The 27593-nt window shown below is 36.7% G+C and overlaps 1 protein-coding gene across 1 annotated transcript in view; it reads right to left on the reverse strand.

The window, feature by feature from the left end:
• CEP128 (centrosomal protein 128kDa) overlaps positions 1 to 27593 on the reverse strand; it is a 141359-nt gene that overhangs the window by 104966 nt on the left and 8800 nt on the right. Inside the window, exons 4-8 of the mRNA XM_010583791.1 lie at positions 24594 to 24720; positions 23520 to 23641; positions 20987 to 21078; positions 20162 to 20234; positions 9344 to 9460 (exon numbers count right to left, since the gene is read on the reverse strand). Of these exons, the coding sequence (XP_010582093.1) occupies positions 9344 to 9460; positions 20162 to 20234; positions 20987 to 21078; positions 23520 to 23641; positions 24594 to 24720 (531 nt within the window). The remainder of the gene's footprint in view (positions 1 to 9343; positions 9461 to 20161; positions 20235 to 20986; positions 21079 to 23519; positions 23642 to 24593; positions 24721 to 27593) is intronic.

Genomic DNA, 27593 nt, shown 5'->3' on the forward strand with positions numbered 1-27593 from the left:
TGGGGCGATCCATGGGGACCTTTCCTGTCCCCTCCCCCCCCAAACTGAAGTATCTAAAAACACTTGTGTACATTTTCTAAAGCATCTTACAAAAATAAAATTGCCTTGAATATCATTTTCAAAATATTTTCCCTCTGCAAACCAACACTATTTGCAGAACACAGCCAATCACTGGCAAAGGAATGCATTAGACATCACAGACATTAATGACACGTACAATTTGCAACATACACAACCCAAGTTTGGATATCTCAAGCCATAACAATGTCATTGGCTCATCTTAAATATCACTTAGAAACACCAGCTGAGAGAGATCACTAGTCATACTGACAGAATTTGCTGTGAATTTGAGTAACTGTTAATAAATCTTGCTTCTTTGCTGCACAACATGACCAAGCAGTTTTCACACCAGCCACAAAACAATTAGAGACCTTAACATACACCTTTTACTTTCATACAATATCATGAAACGTAAGTACATCTTATTCCTTCCACCATTACTCGCTAAAACTACAACAGAACAACAGAAACACATAGCCTGCCCAGAAAGAAATGTCTTTTTCCCAGTCTGTTCTTCCTGAGCAGCATTTTTATGTTACATTTTAAAGGAATATCTCCTTAAACAAATATCCCTGAAATTTGCCCCTATAATTACTGCAATTTCATTCAGTTTTTGAACATTCGCTCTGCACTCTATACTGGGGAATGATTTCACTGTATGAAAACAGAAGGCAAGATATTAATCAACCTCAGTGAAGCCAGGCATTCAGCTTTAGAAGTTTTGCTTTTAAAAGTAGCTTTCTGGAGAAAATAAATGGATTTATCTACTTATCTCAGTCTTATATCCTCACCTGAGGAAACATAAGGTTTCAGTATAGTTTGGACTACTCTCCTGCGTGAACAGTTTACACTGAAAACTGAGATTGTGGAAGATATTTATCATAACTATGCCACTGAAAATATTATGCTATATAAAGAATTACACTTTTAATCTTACCGATTCATAATCGGTTACTGTAAGACTGTAACACATTTAAGATATTTCTCTAAGTATTCAGTACAGATTCAAATCTATCATTCCAGTCAACTATAAAACTCAACACTGCACACAGATCTGACTCACTCCTGTTTTACTCAAAAAGACTCTAGGGAGAACTCCCAAAAAGCTATCTGAACAAAAGTCAAAGAAGATCATCACTTCAGCTAATGCCATTATTGCACAAGTTTGGGATTTTTTTTAATAGCGGGAAGTACCAGTTCAGAACAGTCTGCTAGGGATATATGATGTGTACTAACTGAAATTGAGCTTCATTTTTACTAGCAAAATTAGAAGCTCTGTTATATACAGTCAACTGTATGCCAACCTTATTTTTGGCAGTAAATTAATAACTAATATAGGACCAAAAATGCATGTTTTCATGTGCAGATTTTGCTAGAGATGCCATTATCATAAGGAAAATATTAAAGCTGGGCTGGAATTAGAAATACTAGGAAAATTTTCAAAGATTTCCCTACCAAAGGCAAAAAGTATGTCTCTGCATCAGTAGTACATCCTAATTCCCAGAAGAAACTACAGAAATTAATATGCCATTTCAACTTATCAGGGTCACTGAATGATATTTAGGCTATTAAATAGCAATAACTTCAAACAAAAAGGCAGTCTTTCCTATCACTGATACTACAACTATTACGTTCAGTTTTCTTTTCTGTATATTGTAAAAATAGCCCATAACTATTTCATTTTTAAGAAAAAAAACAGTTCACATCTATATATTTAATCTCAGAGTTAAATTACTACAAAAAGAATGTGATGTTACAATAAATTAAACATGTGCACTGCTTCAACTGTGAAACATGCATTTTTCCAGTAAGTGCTGTAGGCAATCAGTTAACCAATCAAAATGTCATTAAGAAATGGAAACATCTGGTCATCCACAGCCAGATAAACATCAGCTGTTACTGACAATTCAGAAACTGCATAGGTAGAAGTTAATTCTATGTTTTTCCTCCTTCTTGTACTCCTTTTTAAATAATTCTTTCTCACTGGTTTGTTCCACTCTTGTTTTTTCTCCACTAAAGGTTTTTCTATGTAAGGTTTCTCTTGAGAAAGGAAGAATTAAAGAAAAAAAAAAACATATAAAGATTCAACTGATTCTTTGATTTCATTTGTTGTCTCCAAAGAAGCGGTTGGGGGAGTAAAATGTCAAAAATAGGAACTAGGAAGCAGATGCTGAGAACAACAGTTCCAACACACGCTCCTCCCTGATGGCTCACAAGCAGCAGGCAGATGCTGCCCAGGAGAGCTCTGCCTGGCAATGCTGAAGCACCAAGGAATGGGAACAGGCCTACAGTCATTAGGATTCCCCCACTAAGATCCTCCTCATGAAAGCATTAATGTCCAGGATGGCCATGAGGAGACTGACAAGGAGGTTGATGAGGCCTTGGAGGGGGCAGGCATGGAGGAGGCCAAAAGGAAACCGAGAACTTCCATGTAAAGATGTCTTCACAGAATGGTTTCAGGATGGACAAGCTGGTAACAAAAGGTTACACTGCCTGCCTAGGCAGTCAGAAACAGGCTTTTGTCCCTGACAGGCTAGATGAACTTTGGATTGGACCCAGTAGAGCAATTCTTACAGGTCTTTTTGAAGAGCTCACTAGCATAAGACAGTATTAGAATACTAACATACCTGGTACACCCCAGCTCAACATACCTTATCCATATATAGTATATCAAACCCCAGAACTTCAAATAGATAAAATAATTTACTCACTGCTAGACAGATATTTTTTATTATATATGGGGAAAACTATGTGGAGGCCTCTGTACCAACAGTTCTCAACCTTTCCAACTTATGAAAATCTTCTAATAGCAATTTAAGCCCACTAACTTTCCTTAGGGCTTGGTGTTTGTTTTTTTAAATAAAACCAGTTTATTTGAAAGTAATGCACAGACCACAAACTGAAATTTGCTCTTTCAAGGTGAGACTGATCAGTGAATTATATTCATACTAGCAGAAATACACAAGCAGACCACCCTCATGCTGTACTTTAAGGCAAAAATGTACCACATCCTAATCTGAATGAAAATTCTTTCCCTAACTTGCTACATTAGCAGCTAGCATGGGTCCATGTATGCTACCTAGACACACCAGCCAGGCATTTAAGACAGACTGCCTAGATATTTCAGTGACAGATATATATGAGACTTGCTCATGTTCCAAGACAGAGTCAGATTCAAACTACAATCAAAACAGAAACCATTATCCACAGGTGGCATACCACAGAGCCAAAGAGTAAGTATCAACGATGCATTAAAACATTCAGATGGTTCAGAGCACAGACTGAGTTTATGTTTGTCTAAAAAGATCAGAGATAAAGACATGCAAAAAGAGAATTTTCAATAATGCTTTCAACCAGCAGTCTACCCCACTCTCTGTTGAAAGACCACCAGACTCTTGCACTTCACAGTATGTGCAGTGGGAGGCAAACAGAATCTAAGTATCCAGTTGCACAAAGAAAAAGGAAAAAATGCTTCCTGGCCTATCCAAGTTATTAGCTTAAGACATAACTATAGTCATTGCCTTACCACAGTCAGTGGGTTCAAAATGTTCTATAAAGATGATTCTGTTCATCTAAAGCGTGCAAAGCATGAACACACGGACTCATTTCACCAAAATCCAAGCACAGGAATTAGTAAAGCCATCCAGGACATCCACTGTGTATAAAAACTGTTTAAAGCCCATTTTTAAGAATGATACTTGATCTTCTTTTAGAAAATGGATGCATAAATGCAAACAAACAGTACAAAGTATTTGCATATTCATGTTCAAAATAAAGCACTTGAAGAATCTCAAGATAGTTTTAGTTTACACAACAAATGTATTTTATTAAAGCAACCCATATATACGTGGCAGTAGCACTGGGAAGATGAGTATATTTGTTCTCCTTTCTAATCAGAAACATGTTTGTATCAGAATATAGAAGAACATGAAGATGTATGATTTGCATGAATTTGTTTGCTAATTGCAATTTTCTAATTTGCAGTAATTGCTGTTTAAACAGATAGTGTTTAAACACACCAATACACACTAAGTTAAAAGATACATAAAAACGTAGAGAAAATAATTTTTATCCACCCACACGCAGCACATACAGAATACAGATTCAAAATAATAACACAAATTTAGATGTTAAAGATGCAAAATTTTATATGACAAGCTTTCTTTATAGTCAGTATACAACTAGATATCATCTTGGTTAATAATCAGTCTATAATAGTAGTGCAATACAAATAAAAAGTTTGCACATCATACAAAAGACAGACAGAAAGACAAGACAGACAAGAGAAAGACTGAAACAAATGTATCATCGTGTTCAATTAGGCCCTGAAAATATATAATTTAATAACTGAGATTTAGGAAGATGATTCTCTTAAGATGGTAAAATACTGACAAGTAGTGGTCAGTTACAGGCACTGCACTTTCCTTAAAATTAATAACTATTAACATTTAAACTTCACAAAATTTCTTAATTAACGCATCTACTGATCAAATCCAAGTCAAATTTGATTTTATTTGGTTTGAAATGTATAACAGGCAAACTAATGAAACAATCGTCTCATTAAATAGCCACAAATACTATAAATAGTATTTCTTTGTAAATCATTCAGACCGTATTAAATGACAGGATTTCAGAACTCAGTCCAAACCCTAGTACCCTCCCATCCAGTAATGTTACTTGGGAAGCATCTTGGAGAAATAAAAGAGGACAGAAAAGGACTTTAATAGAACATTACATCCATACAATGATCGCCACAAGACTGAGACCACTGACAGAGCTAAGAGTCCATCTCACTCATAATTCAAATTACAAAGGAGAAGAAACAGAATAACAAAGTAAAAAGCTCCTCTTAAAAATTATGTAGAAACACCCTTCATCCAAATAATAATTGCAGTAAAATATTTAATTATTTCCTTTATTCTCACTAGGGTATGCAAAAGTACACAAAGCAATTCAAATACATTCTAACATACAGCAATTAAGCTACAGAGATACACACCATGCCCTAGGAACATTTATATGTTACAAAGACTACTTCTGGATACATCCCTCAGTACATACTGTCCACACGCACTTCAAGCTCTCAGATGGAAAGCTTTCTCCTAATCAGTATCTGTAGGAAACATGTCTACCCTTCTCTCTCCAACATGTTGTATTTGTATAAATGGAGGACCATGTCCTCACAGTCCTCAATCACAGAGTTATTAAAAGAAAGGGGCAACAGAAGATGACGGGCAACAGAAGATGACGGGCAACTGGGCAAATGGCTATTACTTCTCAAAGAAATTCAGGTTAGTGATAACCAGCATTCTGTTCTTAAGGGACTGTCCATATCCACATTTACATGGGTGAATCCAAGCACTCCACTCCAAATGGAGTAGGGACCAAAAAATTCCAAGACCATCACTATCCAGGTTAGTATTATTATTGTAGACAAATGTCATTAAAAGAAAATTAGAAAAATGAAACCTAAATTGCTACCGTCATCTCCAAGCCTTCTTGCAGAGAACCAGCACAGATATTTATTAGAGTTTACTGGCTCAGGTTTACCCCTGAGTGTGTTCATGATTCACCAGTGAAGGACATCTCATTTACTGGAAAGCAGCTTGCCTGCTTCTTCTGATACTCCTGGCTAAATATAAGCCACCACAAGAGGAAAAGCTGATTAAAAAGCCAAGCTGCAGAAAAAGGCAACTAGCCTGTCCCTATGTTGACTGCGTTCATTAAGAGTATTTTCATCTACAACATCCCCTAAGAATCTTTGAGTCAGTACACACTGGTATGTATGTACTGAATGAAAGATCTACCTTTTTCAGTAGCCAGTCCTCAGCATCATTCTGTATATCCCATGAGAGATCAAAGGAGTGCACTAATGAGACTCTTGCAGTCTTGCAGAGACTCTGCAATAGCTGAGTATCAAAGCAGCATGAAAGAACATATTTCACAATAAGGAAGAAAACCAGTGATGTCATATATTGTGTTAAGAAGTTGCTGTTCTTAAGGTACAATATAGTCACACTTCAACTGTAAGGCAGTGAAGAAAAGTAAGCTTCCACACTGGAGTCTCTGAGAATCTCTGTTCTTGAAAATTCTCTCACCTATCAAGCAATCTTTATGGCAAATGCTACCACCAAGCGATGGATTACCAGTAAGAAAAAAGTTAAATGACATCAGATATTTTACACAAAATCCAATGATTCTTAGCAGGAATTTTATTATTTTATTTATCTTCTTCTAAATAATTACCTTGTAGGCTTTGCTGAAATTGCGTACTTAAAATATAGCATATTTTTTTTTAAATCATAAAAAATAGTGTAAACGATTGAGTTTTTCTAACAAATTTGCTCAGAGATCTTTAAAGCCAAATTTGTCTATAGTATAGAAAAATAAAAAATACCTTAGCAAAATACATCAAACAATTACACTGATGCAAGTAATGAACAAATCAACAAGAAGCCACCTACTACTCAGCTTGAAAACATATTGTTGAAATAACAACCTTTTTAAACTATTCATATTCATAAATCTTAAATACTTCATGATCATAAATTACATTATTTATTCTATTTGGTTTGCCATAGTGAATCTATTCATCTGTAACAGCACATATATAAAGAAAAAAATTTGAAAACAAAAAACCAGAAGCTCAAAAACTCAAATCTGCTACACCGAATCCTCAGACTGTTTTGGCTCTGGCATTTTTTCCTTTTTGTTTTTAATTTGAGATTAGATCAGTTCTAAACTTTTTGCCTCCTTAGATATTCTTATATTCCTATTTCTTTTAAAATTTATACTCCATAACAAAGTAATTTTCTTCACAAAGCTTTTCCACACAGCAACCTCTCAGGACAATAGTACACAGAGAGGCAGCATGCACAGGATCCAGATTATTTTGCTTTCAAAACCAAGCATTTTTCAAAAAGTAGGATGCAAGGTGGTCCAATCTGCCAATGTGAGAGCATCAAGAGATGTTGAACCATCCCTGATAAATACAAACACCATCCAGAAGTGAGACCATTTTCTACCTAGAGAAGGACAAATTAACATGAATGTTCAATGGGGAAGGAAGATGGGACAGCTGGATGGAAGCTTGTGATAAGGGTCTGAGATCTAAGGACCATAGCAATACTGAAGTCTAAAGATACCTGGCATGTAGGAAGTTGCAACTCTGTCACGAAAATGTTCTCCAAGCTGTTAAGACAGCTATGAGAAAAGAAGTAGCAGGAAGAGGACGTACTGTTTGTTGCTACCAGGAGCGTAATGGAAGTCTATGTTTCAAGGGCGATACTGTCTCCATATTCCTCTGTAATCTGTCAAAGAAAGATTACCTAACACCTGTTGAAAGAAGCTCCCTTCTACACTTTTCATCTGACACCACCAGGTTCTATTTAGCATGTTAGAGGTCAAAAGTCCCTGAAAAATCCACAATTCATGCAACAGGGGTAATCTATGTTTTATTGGGATTTCTAAATACAGTGACAAGAGTCCAGTCCAGGAAATCCAGAGTCATGATTGAGATCAGCCACCCAGAAGGACAATTTGGAGATATGAGCCCCTGCTTGAGAGAGTGAAGATAATCATCAAGATGTTGCTTCAAGTAGCAACATCTATGAATGTATGGCATATGGAATAAGCCTGTTCCAGTCAGGATTGGCTCTGAATCTCAGCTTGGGCAAATTCCTCATAGTAAAAGTTTACCAAGCAGACTAAAAGGTGTTGAGCTTTCCCGTAAACTGAGAATGAGGACTACATACTGAAGTTTTGAACAGTGGTGTCAAAAAAATCTTTTAAATAGAAAGGGTCTCCTCAAGAAAAATTATTTACAAAAATATTCACAGAGCAAGACAGAATTTGCAGGAGAAAGGATTAAAATGTCTTCATCTACAGCTGAACAGCTTAGGAGAATGGAAGGTCGGGGAGGTACTTTAGTATTTAATAGTAATTTTGCATGAAATTCAAAAGATGAGCTACTAGGAAAAAAGGTATCCAGCTTGAGGGCTAATGATCACATAGCCAATCATATGAAAGTCTTTGAAATACATTTGAATTCATTCACTTGAATTCAAGTTTTCCTTCTAAGGAAACCATGGCAGTATCAATGTATCTTTACAAGTCATTTTCCCTTTAAAAGGATAAAAAAAAGATTGTTCCAATCTGCAGATAGCACTATCAGATGACACAATCTCATTTCATTAAGCATTCCTCTACCAGACTGAAGGCACAACCAAAGAATGTAGAAATGGACGTAGGCATATTAAAGAGCAATGAAAACTGTAATAAAGCACTCTAGTTCTTTTCACCCACCAGGACTCAATAGGGGGGGAAAATGAACCAGTAACTCTTTCTGAAATACTAGCAGAAGCACTACAAGTATTTTGATAAACACTAATTTTTATCTATATCAAAACAGCATCTTATCTTCTTAAATATGACCTCTTTGAAGAGTTTCTAGCCTTACATGAAATACAAAGCGTCAATCTAAATTAAGGTTCCTCAATATCACTGCACAGTATAAACCAACTGCCTTCCAAAAGGCACATATACTGTCACTAACATTAAAAGTTAAAAACAAGGAATTGCACATTTCTTCTCAACTATAATATTCTATTGCATAGTTAGAGATAACATTGCAAATCATATCTTAAGGGGAGTGAAATAAAAAGTTACACTATGTTAAGACACAGATTTTCCAAATAGCAGTAAAATCAACCAGAGATGTATTTTTCATACATTTCCTAAAACAAGCAGGAAAAAAGCTACAGGCTGTCTTGAATTTTAATTCATAATAGAAACGTTTGTATTTGTCTCCTACACAACATTTTATACTTCATCAGATACTGTTGAATGAAACTGCTTGAAAAGCAATGAAAATCTGTCTGGCCACTACAGTGCATTTGATTGCTTGTTGAAATAAATCAAAAATAAACTGCTCACTGCAAGCAAAGTTTACATTTTCGAAAACAAAATGTTTTAATTCAGACAACCCAGTTAATGACTTGCTTTTGTTTGTTTGGGGTTTGAGGGAGGGCACAGGGGATGGATTCTTTTAAAGAATGTTTGTGCCAATTACCAAAAAGGTTTAAACATAGACAAGACAGTATCATGAAGAACAGAGACTGTACTTGTTATTATCTGGTCACCAAAACAAGCGGAGCTGGACTGATACAGCTAAAAGAACGTGCCAAAGATATGAGCACTTTTGTCAGTTTGACAGGTACAGGCTCACAAAACCAACATGTTCCTAACTTAATCCTGAATACACAGGAAGTTTTCATTTGCATACCTCTTGTAATTGAAAAGACATATGTCCCAGCTGGTCCTGGTGTCTTTCTACAAGCTGTCTTTCAGCACGCATTTCTTGTTCTATCTCCTGAAGTCTTCTCTCTACCCGTTCTGATACCTTCAAAAGGAAAAAAAAAAAAAAAACCAAACCACAAATGCTGCATGAAATCAGTACATGTTTTACCACATATTAAGATAACAATGGCAAAAAAAGGTAAATAGAGCACGGGGCAGAAAGACGAATGAACACAACTTTTGTTTTATTAAATAAGATTTAGAATGGTATAGAAAATAACTAGAGTTATAGCAGCGTGTACTCCGGAAGTACTCATGCAGGGAACCGAACTGCTATCTTGCTAGCAATACCCTCCTTCAGGTATATGCATATTTTTCTCTACAGTGGCGGTTCTACTCAAGTGCTAAATATCTCAATATCAAGCTTGGTGCAGCCTAACCCGAAGCTGCAATACAAAAATTTTAGCTTCTCTGCCACAGGCCTGATTAACCTCTGGAGAGTCATTTCTTTCACATCTCCAGCCTGTAAAACAGACCAATGTTTGCCTCTTTCATACTCTAAAATCTGTGAGTGAAAAGTAGTAAACAAGAGCTAAATACATGAGAATGACTGTAATAGCACAAAATAATTACATCACTTTAAGACCTTTTTCCCAATATTTTGTGGATCCATGTACAAACCAATACAAATAACACTAGGTATTTGTTAAAGCAATTTTGATTATAAACACAATAATTCAACCTTAAACTATGATACCAGAACTACTTTATTTTTGCATTTCAAGCTGCTAGCAGACAGCACCCTCTTGTGGACAGCAAATTAAATTTATACTGTTAAAGTGAAGATTAGCAAGGAAAATATTTATGTATCATTTCCTCCCTACCTTAAAACTAATTTTTTTAAACAATCACTAGAAAGCAATACACCTCTTACCGAATGGTATTTAGATAAAAAGAGAACCTCTTAAAACACCATTCAACTACTAGTTTCTGATGCATGGGAAGAGGAACAAGTTTTCATCTGTACTTTCATCATTAAGCACATTTCTACCAGCTCTAGGCATATGCGTGGAGAGAAAATTTTAACATGAGCAACACAATTGTGTAGCAACAAAAATGTAATTAAGTTTATATTTATATTCTGGCCTTCATGAGGACATCAGGTTTAAAGAATTAAACAGTCTTTTTTTTTTTTTTTTTACAACAGAACCCATCAGTTTGAAAACATTTCTTGCTTGCACAGCCAGATGAATAGTCAGCTTACAATTTGGAATTCTGTATTTTCTCTTAAAACCATCAGAATATGCTCAAAAAAATGTACTGCATCAAACCACACTCTTTTGTGTAAGTTATGAAAGCTCTGCAGTCATAATCCAGAATAATTACTTACTAAAATCTAATGTATAAAAAATAAGGACCACACCACAACATTTCTATTTGTTTTGACAACTACTACTTAGTGTTAGGTCTAATAATTCACAAAATACTCCAGCTAACAGAAACAACAATACTATGTAGCAGAAACAGAGAATAACACTTTGTCATTAACTTGTTACAACTTTGCTGAAAACTGGGAAATAGCTGTCACCCTTTTCTCCAGATATATCTGCAGTACACAAATGAAACAAAGTCATGTTTTTACATTTAAAAAAAATCTTGGCGACAGGTTTCTGAAGGTAGAAGCTTTCTCAGCTCTCTCACACATCTTTTCAAGTGAAGTTAAGCAAGAGAACACTAAAGCTATTAAGAAAGAAGATGTCTAATTTAGGCTTGACAAAAGATCCAAAAGTCACATCACCCTCAAAGAAGACAAGGAGAAAACGAGAATGAGTAAGAAAGTAACTTCTTAGTAACTACAAGATATCAAGTGATTTGCCTTGCCTCTGAACTCTTTCAGCTCCCTCCAGAATAAAACTGTTTTATTTCTAATACGGTACTGAAAAAGATGCATTCATTGTATTTGTCAAGTACACAGAAATTTCAGAGTTACAGACATAATTCTCTTTAAAAAAAAAAACAAACAATGAACCAAAACAAACCACCAAACATTTTGATGCTACTCATTGGGAAAAAAACTTCTAGCAAGAAACTATGGTTAGTATATATAGCATATCATTAGCTCATATTCTCTGTGCACCGAGCACAGAAAGAGGAGGCTAGAAGGGACTTCAAGGGCTAGCAAACTTACTGCCCGGCTAAACACATGACCTTTATATCTATGTCATTTTTCTGCAAGTCTATCTAACCTGCTCAAAAACATTCACATTAAACTTTTACAGCCTCTCTAGACAACTGATTCCATTGCCTCTAAAATGACCTGTTTTTCCTAAAGTACAATTTTAGTCTTCCTTGCTGAATGAATTTTACACCTGTTAACTGTGTTCTATACTCTAAGCCACATCCAAGACTGGATACTGGATTCCAGTTCTGTTTGCCAACATACCTGAAGTCCATTTGCAAACATAACAAGCATCTCTATATTGCATCATCTAGACTATTAAAAAAACTTCAGAGAAAACCAGATCAAGAATACCAACACATAAAATTCACTTCACTAACTCCTCTAATTTTAACAGTTTACTAGCTACACAGGTATCTGGACAGTTGTGTGTTTATTCTAGACTACATTCAGTTTTACCATATTTTACTGAAAAGCTTTAGAAAAGTATATGAAAATCTGTCTAAAAAAATTTTTTTTTAAATTGCATCAAGATATAGAAAACTACTGCTTCATCCTTTTAAATTCCTTCTATGATATACAAGTGTAATTTTTCATGACAAATCTGTGTTGTCTGCTACTTAAGTTTCTTGTTTGTTCTTAGATGTTTACAAATCAAGTTCTGGAAAAATAATCAGTCTATTATCTCCTTTTTCAAGATTTGCCCTTTTTCAATATTCCAAGAACATTTTTTCTAACTCACCCACACAGTTGTCCGTGAATACTCCAAAACAGCCTTTAGTGGTTTTAAGATCACTTCAGACGGTTATTAAAGTTTCTTAGCTAATCTGCACCACGTTATTTCAAAATATTTGACATGCCTTCCTTTCCCCCCCAGTATTTCAAGCTGAGGTCTTACACCCCATTGCTGGTCACTGGCTTACAGCTTAACTTGTTGGCAAATATCAATGTTAAAAAGATGTTAAACAGGAATCAACTTTCTTGACACACTGTGTCAGTAGTTTCCCCTCTTTTGCAAGGAACAGTCCAAATGCTTTGGTCTCCCTGTGAAATGGTGATGTATTTACAAGTGAATCATCATTGTTCTTGATGGCTCTCTGTTGGTGCAGACTATCATGTACCACCATGGCCTTTCCACTCTCATATATTTGCACTATTTTTTTATGACTGTTCTTATTAATCTAATTTAGCTTCTACTTTCTGTGTTCTTTCTCTTTGTGTCTGAAGTAAATGCAGAGCTTCTAATTCAGCCAAATAGATATATTGCCATACTTCCTACATTTTGTTGTCAACTTTTCCTTTTTTAAGAGGATTTGCACAGAACATGTTTGAATATTTGCCCAACTCTCACTTCCTCCAAAGACTGAAGTTATCTCTGCATGTAATGTCATTTCATAAATAAAAAATTTGCAACCTCACAATCTATTCCAAATTTGTATGAAATAACAAAAGACATAGTAAATAAAGAACAAATCTTAGACTATGAGCAAATTGACTCATTAAAGCAATCGTTTTTTCCATCAAATTTTTGTCAACTTTTTTTGGTAAGATAGAGCTTGGCATACAGAACAGTTGACTATTAGTTAAAGAAAGTTGGTTTAGGATAAAGGAATAGGTACCACATTGGTTAACATTTCTTCAGAAGGAGAAGTATTTTCTGGTAGACAAATGCTTTCTATGAAACAATAAATTAGCACTAATCCTGAAAAAGAAGATTAAACAAAGGCAGCCTCATAAACACTACTTTTAACCTACTTTATAAAGAACAATACTTAGGAGATTATGGTCTCCCATTTGTGGTCCTCATTCCTTAGCATCCCCAAAAACTCAGCTGAAATTGGCCAATAGAGTCAAATGTTCAGGGGTACAGAGCTGTCAAACATATTTAGGCTTTGTGAGGGGTTTCAAGAAAATAAGATTCTAGACAGAGGTGATCTCATAAATACCCCATTTAGGGAAACAAGGAGAACTCAGCCTTTATTCCTTTGTTTTGGCTGTCAGCAAAGTACATGCATTTAGTCTGAAATTAAGTATTAGCTTATTTAACACTCTGTTGTGGTTTAACCCCAACCAGCAACTAAGCACCACGCAGCCGCTCACTCACTTCCCCCACCACCCAGTCGGATGGGGGAGAAAATCAGGAAAAGAAGTAAAAATCATGGGTTGAGATAAGAACTGTTTAATAGAACAGAAAAGAAGAAACTAATAATGATAGTGATAACACTAATAAAATGCCAGCAGTAGTAATAAAAGGATTGAAATGTACAAATGATGTGCAGGGCAATTGCTCACCACCCGCCGACCGACACCCAGCCAGTCCCCAAGCAGCGAATCCCTGCCCCCCACTTCCCAGTTCCTAAACTAGATGGGACATCACATGGTATGGAATACACTGTTGGCCAGTTTGGGTCAGGTGCCCTGGCTGGGCATGAGAAGCTGAAAAATCCTTGACTATAGTCTAAACACTACTGAGCAACAACTGAAAACATCAGTGTTATCAACATTCTTCACATACTGAACTCAAAACACAGCACTGTATCAGCTACTAGGAAGACAGTTAACTGTCCCAGCTGAAACCAGGACAGAAGTATAAGAAAATAAAGTTAGCAGTGAAGTCAGAATGATGCCAAATGTCATGGGACTTTGGAGGTGTATCATGGTGAGGAGGCATAATATGGGAAGAACATGAAAGTTCTTGTACAAGGATTTAGATAACCAGAATACAATAGAAGTTTTTGTAGGGTGACACAAACACAAAAGCGTTCAAGTGGTAAGGGAGGAGACTGGGAAAGAAGGCAGAGAGCATGCAAGTCCATAGCAGATCAGGCTTTATTATGTTGCACCTTGCAACAGCACAAAAGAACCAAATACCATCACTTGTGGCTTCTTCTACATCCTCTGGAAAAACTGCTATGTCACGTTCATGTCCTAGCAATGTTTAGCAATAAGACTTCCTGGAGTGCAGTAAACTTACCTTCTCTATTTTGGAAAATTTAGTATCATCACACTATCATAACCTCTGTCACTTATCACTACATTTTCCAAATTATTTGTCATTTATGCTATGGAATAGCTGAAGTCCCAACACAGGTCCCTCCAAATCTGAGGCCAATCTTCTGATGCATTTCTATGTCGGAACCTGCCAACAGACTCCTTGGTCAAGACAGATGCAAAAAAACTTAATACATTCTTTCTCCCATCCTCTCCACAAATGTTACCTCCCCTGACCATTCTTTCTAGTTTGATCATCTTTTTACCTAGTGATACTATGGCATTAAACAGGGTTTATCAGTGCATATAACTTTGCAACCTTTTGTCAACTTTTTTTTAAAACTTGCCTTACTGCATTTTTATATTTAACTGTTGAAGTTTATCCAACCTTTCTACTTCTCTCATTTGGCTATAACTTTTGGAAGGACTCCTTTTTACTTTGTGTCATTACATCAGCTATCTTTTGACCTCCCTCGTACCTTTTAATGGATTTATTTGAAGTCATTACTGTAGTGTATTCACATCACTTCCACATTGTCTGGAAATATTCTACTGTCTTCATTCCCCAACACTTTCCTAAGAGGTGTCATTATTTTTGTGCAATTTTCTTTTCGAAACAAAACATTATTCTAAGAGGTTTAACATTTTTGCTCCAGTAGGGATGCCAAATGTAAGTTTGTTCTGGTCATTGTTACAAGGTGAGTATTTCACACATTAAAAGCCATGCACGGGACACTTGTTTATAATGAACAACTGATTTTTTTTCTTCTGGAACACGTCTGCTTATTTGCTCCACAAAGCAGTTAATGAACCACCTAAAAACATAGTTCCTCCAATATAACATTTACCCAATCTACACTAGTGTAGACATTATCTCCCACAAGATTTACGGTCCCTGTTTTTGTAGCCTCTCTGGCCTTCCTTGGTTTGTCACAGAGCCTGTGACAATAGGGGTACCAAAAAAAAAAAAAAAAAATTAGAAGCAGTTAAACGTTAACTCATTAATTAGCACATGCAGAAGAAACTCTAAAACTCACTTCTCTTCCTTTATCCCAAATAACCCTGACTCAGGACAACATTTCTACCATAAGAGTATGTATCTCCTCCTCTGGATCTTATCAGAAGCCTTAGTGTAGACAAGTGATTCACTGAAGAACAGTACAAAGAATATGGAAGTTCTACATAATGACATGAAATGCTAGCAATAAATTATTGCATTGACAACATATTAGAATGTGATTTCAAGGATGCATTTTTAGCAACACAGACTACCTGAACAACAATCGTGACACTAAGAGCTGTGTCTCTGCATAATGCTTTCAGGTAGCAGCAAAATCTATGAAAATAGATTAGGCTATCAAAAAGATCCTCCACCACCAATTAAACACAAAGAATAGAATGTCCTGTTTAAAACCAGGGTGACATTTAAGTCATGCAGCTAAATATAACCTTGTGGAAGATGCTGAGTGCTTAATCTACAAAAAGCAGCATCCTACTTCTTGAATTTCTCTCCTGTTTTTCAGCTTTCCACTGTTATTTCTAGTGCACAAGTCCTGCTGACTGAAATCTATTTCAACAGATTTTTGTTGCCTTTCTTGTTATGACCTATTTTATCATCAATGCAGACTTGAAACAGAAGTATTAAAATCACAAAAATAGCAAATTTGTTTCACAGATGTCACTTTAAATATTGTTAAACTTTTCCCTCATGGGAAATGATCATGTGCAATATACATTTTACAAGTCACCTGTGCAGAGCCAAAAATCCCTATATCAGATCTTCTGAAGGACAGCTCCTTATCTGACAATAATCCTGGCTCTCTGAGATATCATAACCACATTAACTCCATCTGAGACCTTTTTCACCTGACATTGCTGTCTTTTTCCACAGACACAGCCTACACTAACATTCTAATGGCACCATCTCAATTAAGCATCTACTTAATTTGAACAAATCTGTGCTTCAGTGCAGCTGCTTTTTATGCATAAAGATCAGCTTCTTGTGCTATTTGGGATGTGCTTCTATACCAGGAGATTGCAACAAAATATCCAAGAGGGCTATCTTACATAACCATAAAGTGAGTAAAGTAAAGTAAACATTCTTTCTAATTGTTTATAGGTCTGTATGGACACTCCTCTAGCAAATATCCAAACTCTTTTCAAGAAAAAAGGAATCTCACAAAATGTCTAGATAAGATAACAGATTTTGATATGGGGAGTTGTAGAACCTGCAGTCTTTATACAAAACCACACGTAGATTTTCAAGTACAAGGCCATTGAGAGTTCTTGATTTGAAACAGCCATCCAACTATGCCTGTGTCATCACCTCAGATGTCCTCCAGATTTTTATACTGGGGTGGAAAAGGCTCCCTTTAAAGGTAAAATTAAAAGTGCATTGATTGTGCTGTGTGCCTCTTAAAAAATTATTCAGACTCAGCATCAAAAAGGCTCTAAGAATTGTAACCTCTAATAAAAATAAATTCTGAACTAGTGACTCAGAACAACTGTATTGACTAGACCTTTATCACCACATATCTATATACAGGCAATTTTCAAACAGCACTGAATATACTGAACAGTACAGCTTTAAGAATTTAGATGTATGTCCCTACAGAAATAAAGACTTAAGGACACTGAACTGAAAAGAATGTTTCTGCCATGAACTCATCCTGTCAAATTATCAAGACTTCAAGTTGACAATTTATCACCAACAACCATACAGTAGAATACAAATACAAGGATGACACTGCTGGAGATGATAAACAAACACTCCAAAGAGAAGTGATAAAAAAGTTCCTGCACAACTTTGCATAATGAAATCGTGAGGAAAAAGTATTTCCCCCTACCCAACTCACTTTCACCAGTGAGAAATCAATTCTGAATTAAATAATCTCAGAAGAATTCCTAAACATAGACAGGTACTAAAGGATCTCAAAAATCTGCAATAACAGACCACAATTTCTACACGCACTCTAATCTCATGCTTTGCTATGCCCACCATTAGAGTTATTTTTATTCTTAATGTCCATACTAAATTCCTCTCTTTTGCATACACCTCATCTCACCCATTCTGCCAGCCGCATCAGTGTAACAGTAGATCATTAGGTTTTGAACAAGGGCAAGGATGCACATCTAGTATGAGAGCACAGGTAAAGAAGCAGTGCAGAATGTTGCTACCGCTAGGCTTTTTCAGTGGTGTGGAATTGCCTGAATACAATGAGTGATTAAGCATGTCAGAATTCCTCAGCCTGAAGAGAAAGGGAATCCTCTGAAAGGTCTCTGAAGAAACTGAACAAACTCCTCCACTGAAAATCAGGGATGAAAAAGCAGCTAGATTAAAAAAAAAACCCTACAACAATAACAAAAAAGCCACAACAAAAAAAACAAAACAAACACTCCAACCAAAACATACCAAACACATGCACATACACAAAATAACCAATAAAAACAAACCACCACAAAAGTGGCAGCTCCTCTCACAATACGTAATCTATCTGGAGAACTCCTTGCTATAGGACAAGTAAGATGATAAAGATATGCAAGTCATAACAAAGACTGGACAAGTTCCAGAAAAGAAATCCACAGAGGCATTACTAAGTACAGAAAGTACAGAGATCAATTCCAGACCAAGCAGCTCTCAAGCCACAAGTGATTAGACTAGTATTGTACAGAATTATCATTAGATGCCTTTCTATTCTAATATCATTCACTAAACATCCACTGCCTGACCATTCATCATACATGGCTAGATCTTTCCTAACTACATATTTCTTCTGCAAATTGAACCCCAGCAGTTGTTTTAAACTTTCAAGGAAGTCTTTGAATAAGTGGCCTTTTTTATCCCCCTCCCCCCCTTTTCTTTTTTTCCCTCTACTCTTTCTGGTCTTCTCTCCATTTGGCCAATGTTCTTCCTGAGATAATAAGCAGCAATGAGCAGAATATTCCAGCTGAAGTCTTACTAGTCCTACACATGAAAACCACCTCACTGCAGCTTACTGGAGCATTTGTGTCTTCACTAAAAGAATGTCATTAAACACTTGAGCTTTCATAGCTTTATTGGATGATAATGTTCTCTCTCAACTAAGAGACTCTTCTGGTATTCCCCTTACCATTAACAAACTACAGAAAGCTTCCTTGTTACACTTCACATGTCTCTTTTTTTCGCTTCTCTCACGTCAAAAGTTGTAACATTCAATTTCAAATCTTGAAATTCTACTATAGGAGGTCACAAAGAGTTAGTTATTTCTTTCATTAATGAAAAGACAGTGGCTGCCAGCATTCCAGAGGATTGAGGAAGAAGGTTTGTCTCATTCAACTGAACAGTTGTAGGGTAGCCAGCTGTAGCAGCTATTTTCTTGAGAATTACCTTGGTTAAAACTTACTGAGTTTGCTCATCTTCTGGTACATGAAAGAGAAAAAGTATACTGATAAGAAGGACACAACAAGAAAAACACAGAGTTTTGCAAGTATCAAGAATTCTTTATCAGATAAACTTATTTGATCTTACCAGGCTATTAGGAGAAAGCAGAGCTAACATTCTAACACAGATAGCCTGTTACATTTTTCTAGGAAGGCCAACAACGCTAGTCTTCCTCCACTGACAGATTCTATCATATCAAGCATACAACTGGTACTGATAGATTATAGTCTACTGAATCCCTGTCCAACTTCATGTAGAGTCAGGAACTTACACAAGTACAACTATTAAGTCTGCTGGTGCCAACAGGTGATCGGTGCCAACAATATTGTTATCAGTGACAAACACATCGCTAAAGCTCTTGACAGAGCATTTACTATCAATTCATGCAATTTTAGGGCAAGATGAATCACCTATGGGAAAATAAGGACACACAACACTTGCTCGGAAAAGTCAGCATTGCTACTGATACCATATTAATATTTACATGAAGCATACACTCAAGCCTTATATGTCAAGAACTACCTACAGAATTTTCACCTCCTAACTACTGGGGAGATTCTCAACTTCTTTTGTTCCTACAGCAATACACTGTGACTTCCACCTCAATAGCAGATCTCTTTTATATTTAAGAGATATAGACTGCAGTTAGTCTACTTTCAGCAGATACAGGAAGTAAAAAAGAAGAGACTATCATGGCTGTCCTGCCTCCTTTGTTATATTTGTCACAAAGCCTTTAGAGAAGAGTGCAGCCCAAAGAGATTTCTCCCATTACGCTGCACAGATGATAAGGACTGAAAAGGACAGGGAGGGAGGGGGGAGGAAGAGGAAACAATATTATTCATCATCATAATATGGGAAAGCTTGTACCTTTCAAAAGGTATCTTCAACAAGTATGACAGCATTCAAACTGATGTTCAAAGTTAAAAAGCAGCCTTCTCCAAGACCATGAATTTTGAAACAGAAAAAATCACTACATACACACTTGTAAAAGAGTCACTTTTACTTTAAACAAGTACCTGAAGTATAAAACTTGTCTTGCTGATTTCATTATGGAAGGGTAACATTATAACAACCTATAGTAGCCTAGATAAGAGCATGTTCAGATATACGTACTAAAATGTGGTACTGATTACCAACACACACATTAAACTAGAAGTCCATATTCTGCTTAGAATACTAAATATACATCATCTTTTCACATTATTCACACTCACCGTTTCTTGTCTTTGGGACTCAGTGAGCTTTTCAGACAACTCTTCTAGAGTCTTTCTCAATTCAGCATCAGTCCTTCATAGAAAAATACAGGTAAGAATATTCTACAGTACGAAAACTAGATATCAACTGTGATAATTTTAAACAGCAGCAATCTTCTGGATTTTAATGCTACTTCAACTTGTTCTACAGCCTTTAAATTGCTAGCATAATTAGAGACCAGCCTCAAGTGGAAAATTCATGAGAAAAAGCATTTCCATTCCTCAAGTGAACATAACAGAGCATCTAGTTTGAAAGGCTAGGTATCAGGTCAACAAGTACAAAATTATGAACACTTCTACACAGTCCTTTTGAACAGTACTAGTTCCTACTAGGAACTAATTAGCAGACTAATTCCTGTTATTGCTATTAGACAAAGCACCATATGTTGAGACAGTATGTACTTTAAAAAAACATTATGGCCTGCATGAGATCTTGCCCTCAAGAGACTCCAGTACCAAAAACAAATAAGGAGCAAAGTTGTAATAAAAGAAGTTCCTAAGTTCTTGTTGGTTTGTCCATATATAAAAAAAAAGTGGGGGAGGGGGAGCCACATACACTACACATATCAGAACTGATGGGTGTTATTTACATTTATAAATACTGCACAAAATGACATGGAATAAGCAGTTCATAACACTGCTTTCATCTACACATTGTGCAATCCCCCACTCTCCCCAAAATTATTTTTTTTAAATACAAAAGAACAAAGGAGTTTAAGAATTATTTAAAAGCATAACAATTATTTTCCATGCTATTCTTCACATGGAGTTACATTCTGTTTATACCGATTTCTTCTTGAAAGTTCCCGACTGATGTCGTCTCCTAGGCGAACTTGTTCACTGCTGAGATCTCGAAGAGACTGGTGGAAAGAATGCAGCTGTAAATCAAAGTACACAAATTAAGCCAAGGCTTAGGAACCCTTTTTTCTGTGATATTCCAAAAATACATATATACACACTTTATAAAATAAAGCACATAAAAGTAACCTACAAAGTAACAAAATTCCATGAATTGCAGATGAGCCTGGATGAGTGGATGAGGCTTCCATGCTTCTATTTCAATCAGCCCTTCACAACACTTGGTCATGGAAGTTTAATTCTCAGTACATTATTTATTAAACCAAGTTTCCCAACTATGGGGTTTTTTCCTATGGTTCAGAGCTTCGTCATTTTGGTTACCTGACAGTGCACCATCATTTTAACCTAATGCAAACAAGTTGAAAGGTCTGAACAGGTGAAGTCAGGAAAGACACATTTCCTGCTAATAAATGCCAGTATAAGTGAAACAAAGTTCTGCCCAGCTATATATATTACTATAAAAAGATGGCACATGAAATTGGAAGTGACCAAGCAGAACACTATGATGTATTCAGGAACTACTAAAGCACTAAGGAAAGGTATTTTACCTTGCCCAAGACTTTACATACTCTACTAGAATGCTATTTTCAGAGCTTGGGGAAAAAAAACAAAACACCATACATCTATTTTCCTCTGTAAAACCCCCCATTTCCCCATTCAGCAGGCCCCCAATTTATAGTCAAATTTGTTAAGGGAGCAAATAAAAAATGTAATAGGTTATCCATCCTTCATGGGATAAAAAGTAACAGTTAATCCATCGTAATCCAACCTACTGCTGTCCACAGCTCAGTGGCCAGGACCATCATTATGAAAAACCCTGGTTTATAATAACGCCTTGTTCTATGCCCAAGATTTAAACCTGGATCTTCCATAGCCCAGCTGACTGCCTTCAACATTGAGACACAGGCACTACCATCTCACCTGTGCGACTAACCAGAAATTTCAACCTGACACAAGAGACTTTGAAAAACACAACATATTTTCAGAACATATCAGCCTAAGAAGGAGAGAGACTCAAATGTGCCAAAAACCCGTTCAGCTGGAAAATTACCTTAGCTAGCAGCAGTCATAATGGGAATAAAGGGACTGTGGTTACAGAAAGAAGAAAAAGCCACAGCTTTAGTTAAGCAGTACTGCCTTCTCTCTGCCCCAATGTCTATCTATGGTCATGATCAATAACTACTTCTAGTTCATCATTCCTCAAAGCACTATATTCTTCTTACAAAATAGTTAATGATTGAGTAAAGCCATATTCACTCACTCAAAGACAAGAATAAGGAATAAATGAGCAGTTATCATCAAAACAGGAAAAAAAGCAATTTGCTTACATACTTAATATAAACTAGGAATTTTGTATGCATTGGAGGAACTCCCTTGAATAAAATTTCTAAGATATTTATAGAATATTTAGTAGTCTAAAATAGTTCTAAGCTTTTTGGAAGCTTAGGAGGAAAGATGTCCATGTAACATTACTTCCTTCCAAGGATTATGTTTCACACTAACCTTGGGGGAGGAAGGAATGGGGGAAGAAGTAGACTGAAAGGACAATGAAAGAGGGTTAAATAGAAGCCTAGGAATTTCTGTAGCACTCAGACTTCCCAAAAAGTCAACTGAGAGAATGTATTGTGGTTAAGTTTAAAACTAATTATTTGGAAGTTGAGACTGATTTAATGAAGTCAACATGAACACCTTACAATTAGGTGCTTTAGTATTAGTCATAATACATTTCTCCTGGACAAATTAGTCCACACAAAGGGATTCACTCCAGCAGCTCTAGCCACTCTGAAAGAGCAAAAACAGGTACTGAAATCTCCTCTCTATATGTAAGATATAGAAAGCCTATAATCTTATCCATTGAAGTACTTAATTCATTTTTTCTGAAGAGTCTGCAAGTAAACACAAGTTGAGGGGTATGAAAATTACCAGTACCATACACATCCTCTCCTCCTCGCATCATCTGCCTGAAGTACAGAGTCAAATTATCCCACTCACAGGTCAGACCTAGAATTAAGATGGAGAACTAGCTGGCTCAAAATCAATCCAGGCTACACTGAAGTAAACAGCAAAAGCACCAAGATCCTGTGCCATTAACTAAAGCAGAACAATCCCCTTTATAGCCACACTGGATTTCAGCATGTAGGTGGATGTTAATCACATATTCAGAGATGATTTTTCTTTCTTATACGTGGCCTAAGAAGTACAGAGATAATTTCCATACATTCCTTTTGATATCACTACTGTCTTTTTCTCTATAATGATAGATTTGCATGAAATTTCATGACACTGATAAATACAATAAGTGACTGCCTAATGAAGAATGGCATGTAACATTGAAAGTACACTTCATAGCTGAAACATTCTTAGCTGTATCATCAGAATAGTCTCATTTGATGTAAAAGCAAAGAGCCTGGTGACCAAATATTGCCTATTTGGGGAAGCAACTCCCATTAGTGCTCTGTACCTGGTCCAAATTATCTGCCTCATTGACAAATCGAACACTTGCAGATCTAGACCTTCGATGTTTATTGCCCTGTGAGTCTCCATAATCCCTGAGAGGAGAAGTAGGCAGGAAGTGGCGGTTCCCTTTATGAGATAAGAGATAAAAAAATAAGTAGGAAGACAAAACTTTGTATGGGAAATTTTTCATTTTGCTTCATGGAAAACATGTGTTTCATCTTGCCAATATCCTTATAGGCCACATTACAGACAAAACAACTACTGAAGTTACATAAAATGCACAGGCATACTTCTTGTTTAGCTCTTCCCAGGATTATTCTTCAACTGAAATATTTCTGGAATACATGTGTGATGGGTAAGAAAGAGGTTTCCTTTGTTCCTCTAAGGAATAGGTAGTTTTTGACTCAAGTTTTACTTGCCCAAGCAACAGCTTTTCCTCCACCTGGGTCTATTATAGCTTCAAACTACAGTACTTCACAGCTTTCACATTAGAAAAATTAAAGTTTAGAGCTTTCTACTAAAATATATTAAATGGTACTTCCAGGAGGAATACTCCTCGAAAATACAACTTTCCTAAAATATGAATTTGCAGAGAGACATACAAGAAGAAACTACTTTTCTGTAGGTTATACATTGGTCCAGGTTTTCTTTTTCTACTGAGCCTTACATAATTTCATCCACACATCCATAATCTCATGCATTTAAAATTTAACTTTCCTCTTTGCTGTGAAGCAAGCTTCAGAAGCTGCAATATCTTTTGGATTTAGCTTTAACTTGTATGTACCTACAACTCATGAAGTGGACAAGGAATTTTCTCTACTGAAAGAATCAATGTTTCATTTAGCTCTCTCAGGATATCAGCAGAAAAGACTATGTAACAGAAAGCTATAAGAATTTACCAAATAAACAACTGTATAACTTAATGCAGGTCTCCAAAATTTCTAAACTGAATTTCTTTGAAATAATCAATGATGACTTCATGCCACTATCTTTACACATTTTTCTTCTTAATTTCCTCTTCCCATAGAAAAGCTATATGACACAATTTAAGTATACTCAAGCACCTTAAGTATTTTACCTGACACTCCTCCTCCATCCAGATCACTAGGGTATAAGCTTGAGAGAGAAGCACTTCTCACTCCAGAGTTTCGGGTTAATCGTTGGCTCCTTAACTGACCTATAGATTGTTCCAGTGTTTCTTTTAACTGCAGAAAAATTACAATTTACTGAAATATGAACATAGACTGATTAAAAAAAAGACATGCATGTAAAATATTTTCAAAAAAATTCATTAAAAGAATCAAAACTATTTTTAAGCCAAGTATAGCTATGAATTAATAACAGCTTTTCTTCAATATCTCATATATCATATTCCTATAACTAAACAAAACATCTTTCCAACATTGGCAGCTTCAAATATCAAGTTTCTTAAAACAGTGGTGCAACACACCAGGAAAACTGAAAAGAAAAGTATGTTTCCTACAACCAAAATAAGACCTATTTGCCAGCAATGCTCAACAACTGCCCTGCAAAATCCAGAAAACAACTCCAAAGAATATTTTTTTAATTGGAATTTTTCTACCAGCCCTACCTGGAATCAATTTGACATATGGCTATCAAATTTCACTAAGCAGCTTTACATCAAGCCCAACTTTTAGTAGTTACAATTCCAGAAAAAGGCAGCCATTCCCAACTTAAAGTTCAGAACTATATTACTAAACAAGTTCTTCATTTTTCAAACTTGCATCTTATCTTCTGTATTGGGTTTGTGTGGCAAGATTTTGGTAGCGGGGGGGGTTACAGGGGTGGCTTCTGTGAGAAGCTTCTGGAAGCTTCCCCTGTGTCCAACAGAGCCAATACCAGCCGGCTCTAAGATGGACCCACCACTGGCCAAGGCCAAGCCCATCAGCGATAGTGGTAGCGCCTCTGCGATAACATATTTAAGAAGGAAAAAAAGTTCCAGGACACACAGAAATGGCAGCTGGCAAGAGGAGTGAGAACACGTAAAAGCACCAACCCTGCAGCCCCAAAGGTCAGTGAAGAAAGAGGGGGTGGAGGTGCTCCAGGCACCAGAGCAGAGATTCCCCTGCAGCCCATGGGGAAGACCATGGTGAGGCAGGCTGTCCCCCTGCAGCCCAGGGAGGTCCACGGTGGAGCAGATCTCCACCTGCAGCCCGGGAAGGACCCCACGCCAGAGCAGGTGGGTGCCCGAAGGAGGTTGTGACCCCATGGGAAGCCCACATTGGAGCAGGCTCCTGGCAGGACCTGCAGATCCGTGGAGAGAGGAGCCTATGCTGGAGCAGGTTTTCTGGTAGGACTTGTGACCCTGTGGGGGACCCACGCTGGAGCAGTGAGCTCCTGAAGGACTGCACGCCATGGAAGGCACCCATGCTGGAGCAGTTCGTGAAGAACTGCAGCCCGTGGGAAGGACCCACGTTGGAGAAGTTCGTGGAGGACTGTCTCCCATGGGAGGGACCCCATGCTGGAGCAGGGGAAGAATGTGATGAGTCCTGCCCCTGAGGAGGATGAAGCAGCAGAGATAACGTGATGAACTGACCGTAAACCCCATTCCCCGTCCCCCTGCATCGCTGTGGGGGGGTAGGTAGAGAATCCGGGAGTGAAGTTGTGCCCAGGAAGAAGGGAGGGGTGGAGGGAAGGTGTTTTGAGATTTGGTTTTATTTCTCATTACCCTGCTCTGGTTGATTGGTAATAAATTGAGTTAATTTTCCCCAAGCTGAGTCTGTTTTGCCCATGACAGTAATTGGTGAGTGATCTCTCCTGTCCTTATCTTGACCCACAAGCCCTTTGTTATATTTTCTCTCCCCTGTCCAGCTGAGAAGGGGGGAGTGATAGAAAGGCTTTGGTGGGCACCTGGCATCCAGCCAGGGTCAACTCACCACATTTTCTAAGATTGCATTTACTAACTTTGGTTCTTAGCCATTTGCATTTGTCACACCTTTATCTGACAATCCACAAAACATCCATTTCTAAAGGTTCACCTTTCCTCTCCCTAACAGAGGCTTGTACACAATGGTTAAATTGCTTCTTTATTCTTGCAGAATTATACACACTGTGTTGGATCTCTCTCTGGGCAACACTTTTTTCCCAAAGCATAAAACACTATGTTAAATCTTTTCTGAAGCTTTCAATGCTTGCTTAGGTTCTTTTTAAAGTATTATGTTTTCATTATATGGTACTATAAGAACAAGTTCATCATCACTAAGAAACTCTCAAACCAAAAACCTTAAGGATTTTCTAATGCTTTCTCAAAAAGAATGAGGCTACTTGAGGGAAAAAGATACAACAATGCATGTATGTAACAAAAGATCACTTTTGTATTCAAAAAGCTGAAACTTAAAAAAAAAAAATCATGAATATGCCAGAGGATCAAAGAAAGAACAGCAATAACTCAATTTTCAAATCTAACTTGACTCTGTCAAAGACTTATCTTGCATCTTTAATAGGGCAACAAAAACTCTGAATTAAGCTACAGGTGCTCAATTTGCATGCTTTAGCTTTACAGCACTCATTTTCATCCTTTCTACCTGAAACCAGACAGCTGGATTTTTTTATTTTTTTTTATTTTTTTTAAACAAAGAACCATGACAATGTCCAGAATTAACAACCTTGTTCTTCAGTCTGTTTCTTTAGAACAGAACAATGGCCAAAAAATTTTTTAAAAATTTTGAGTTATAATTTACATTATCAACATCGTCATATTTTAAGGTATTTGTGTTCTCTTAAAAAACAACTTAATTATTAAAAGAATGAAGAGAGGCTAGTGACAGTAGAACAGAGATACTAACATACACAAATTTGAATAGAATATCTTTAATATTCACCAATCTGAATTCCATTCCTCGACATCTCATCTATAAGCTCTTTAAATCCTATCAAAACAGTGCCTAACGTTTTGGTCCTTTCCCATTTCTTCTTTCTTTTGTTGTTTTGTTTTGTTTTGAATTTATTTAAAGAGACAAACATCAGTGCCACCAGAAAAAAGAAAACAAAAAACCCCAACCAGATCCCTCTCAAAGGCTAATTACTTTTAAACCTCTCCAAAGCCTCACACGGGGGG

Source organism: Haliaeetus leucocephalus, unplaced genomic scaffold (genome assembly GCF_000737465.1).
Source record: "Haliaeetus leucocephalus isolate CR32 unplaced genomic scaffold, Haliaeetus_leucocephalus-4.0 Scaffold932, whole genome shotgun sequence".
NCBI lineage: Eukaryota > Metazoa > Chordata > Aves > Accipitriformes > Accipitridae > Haliaeetus > Haliaeetus leucocephalus.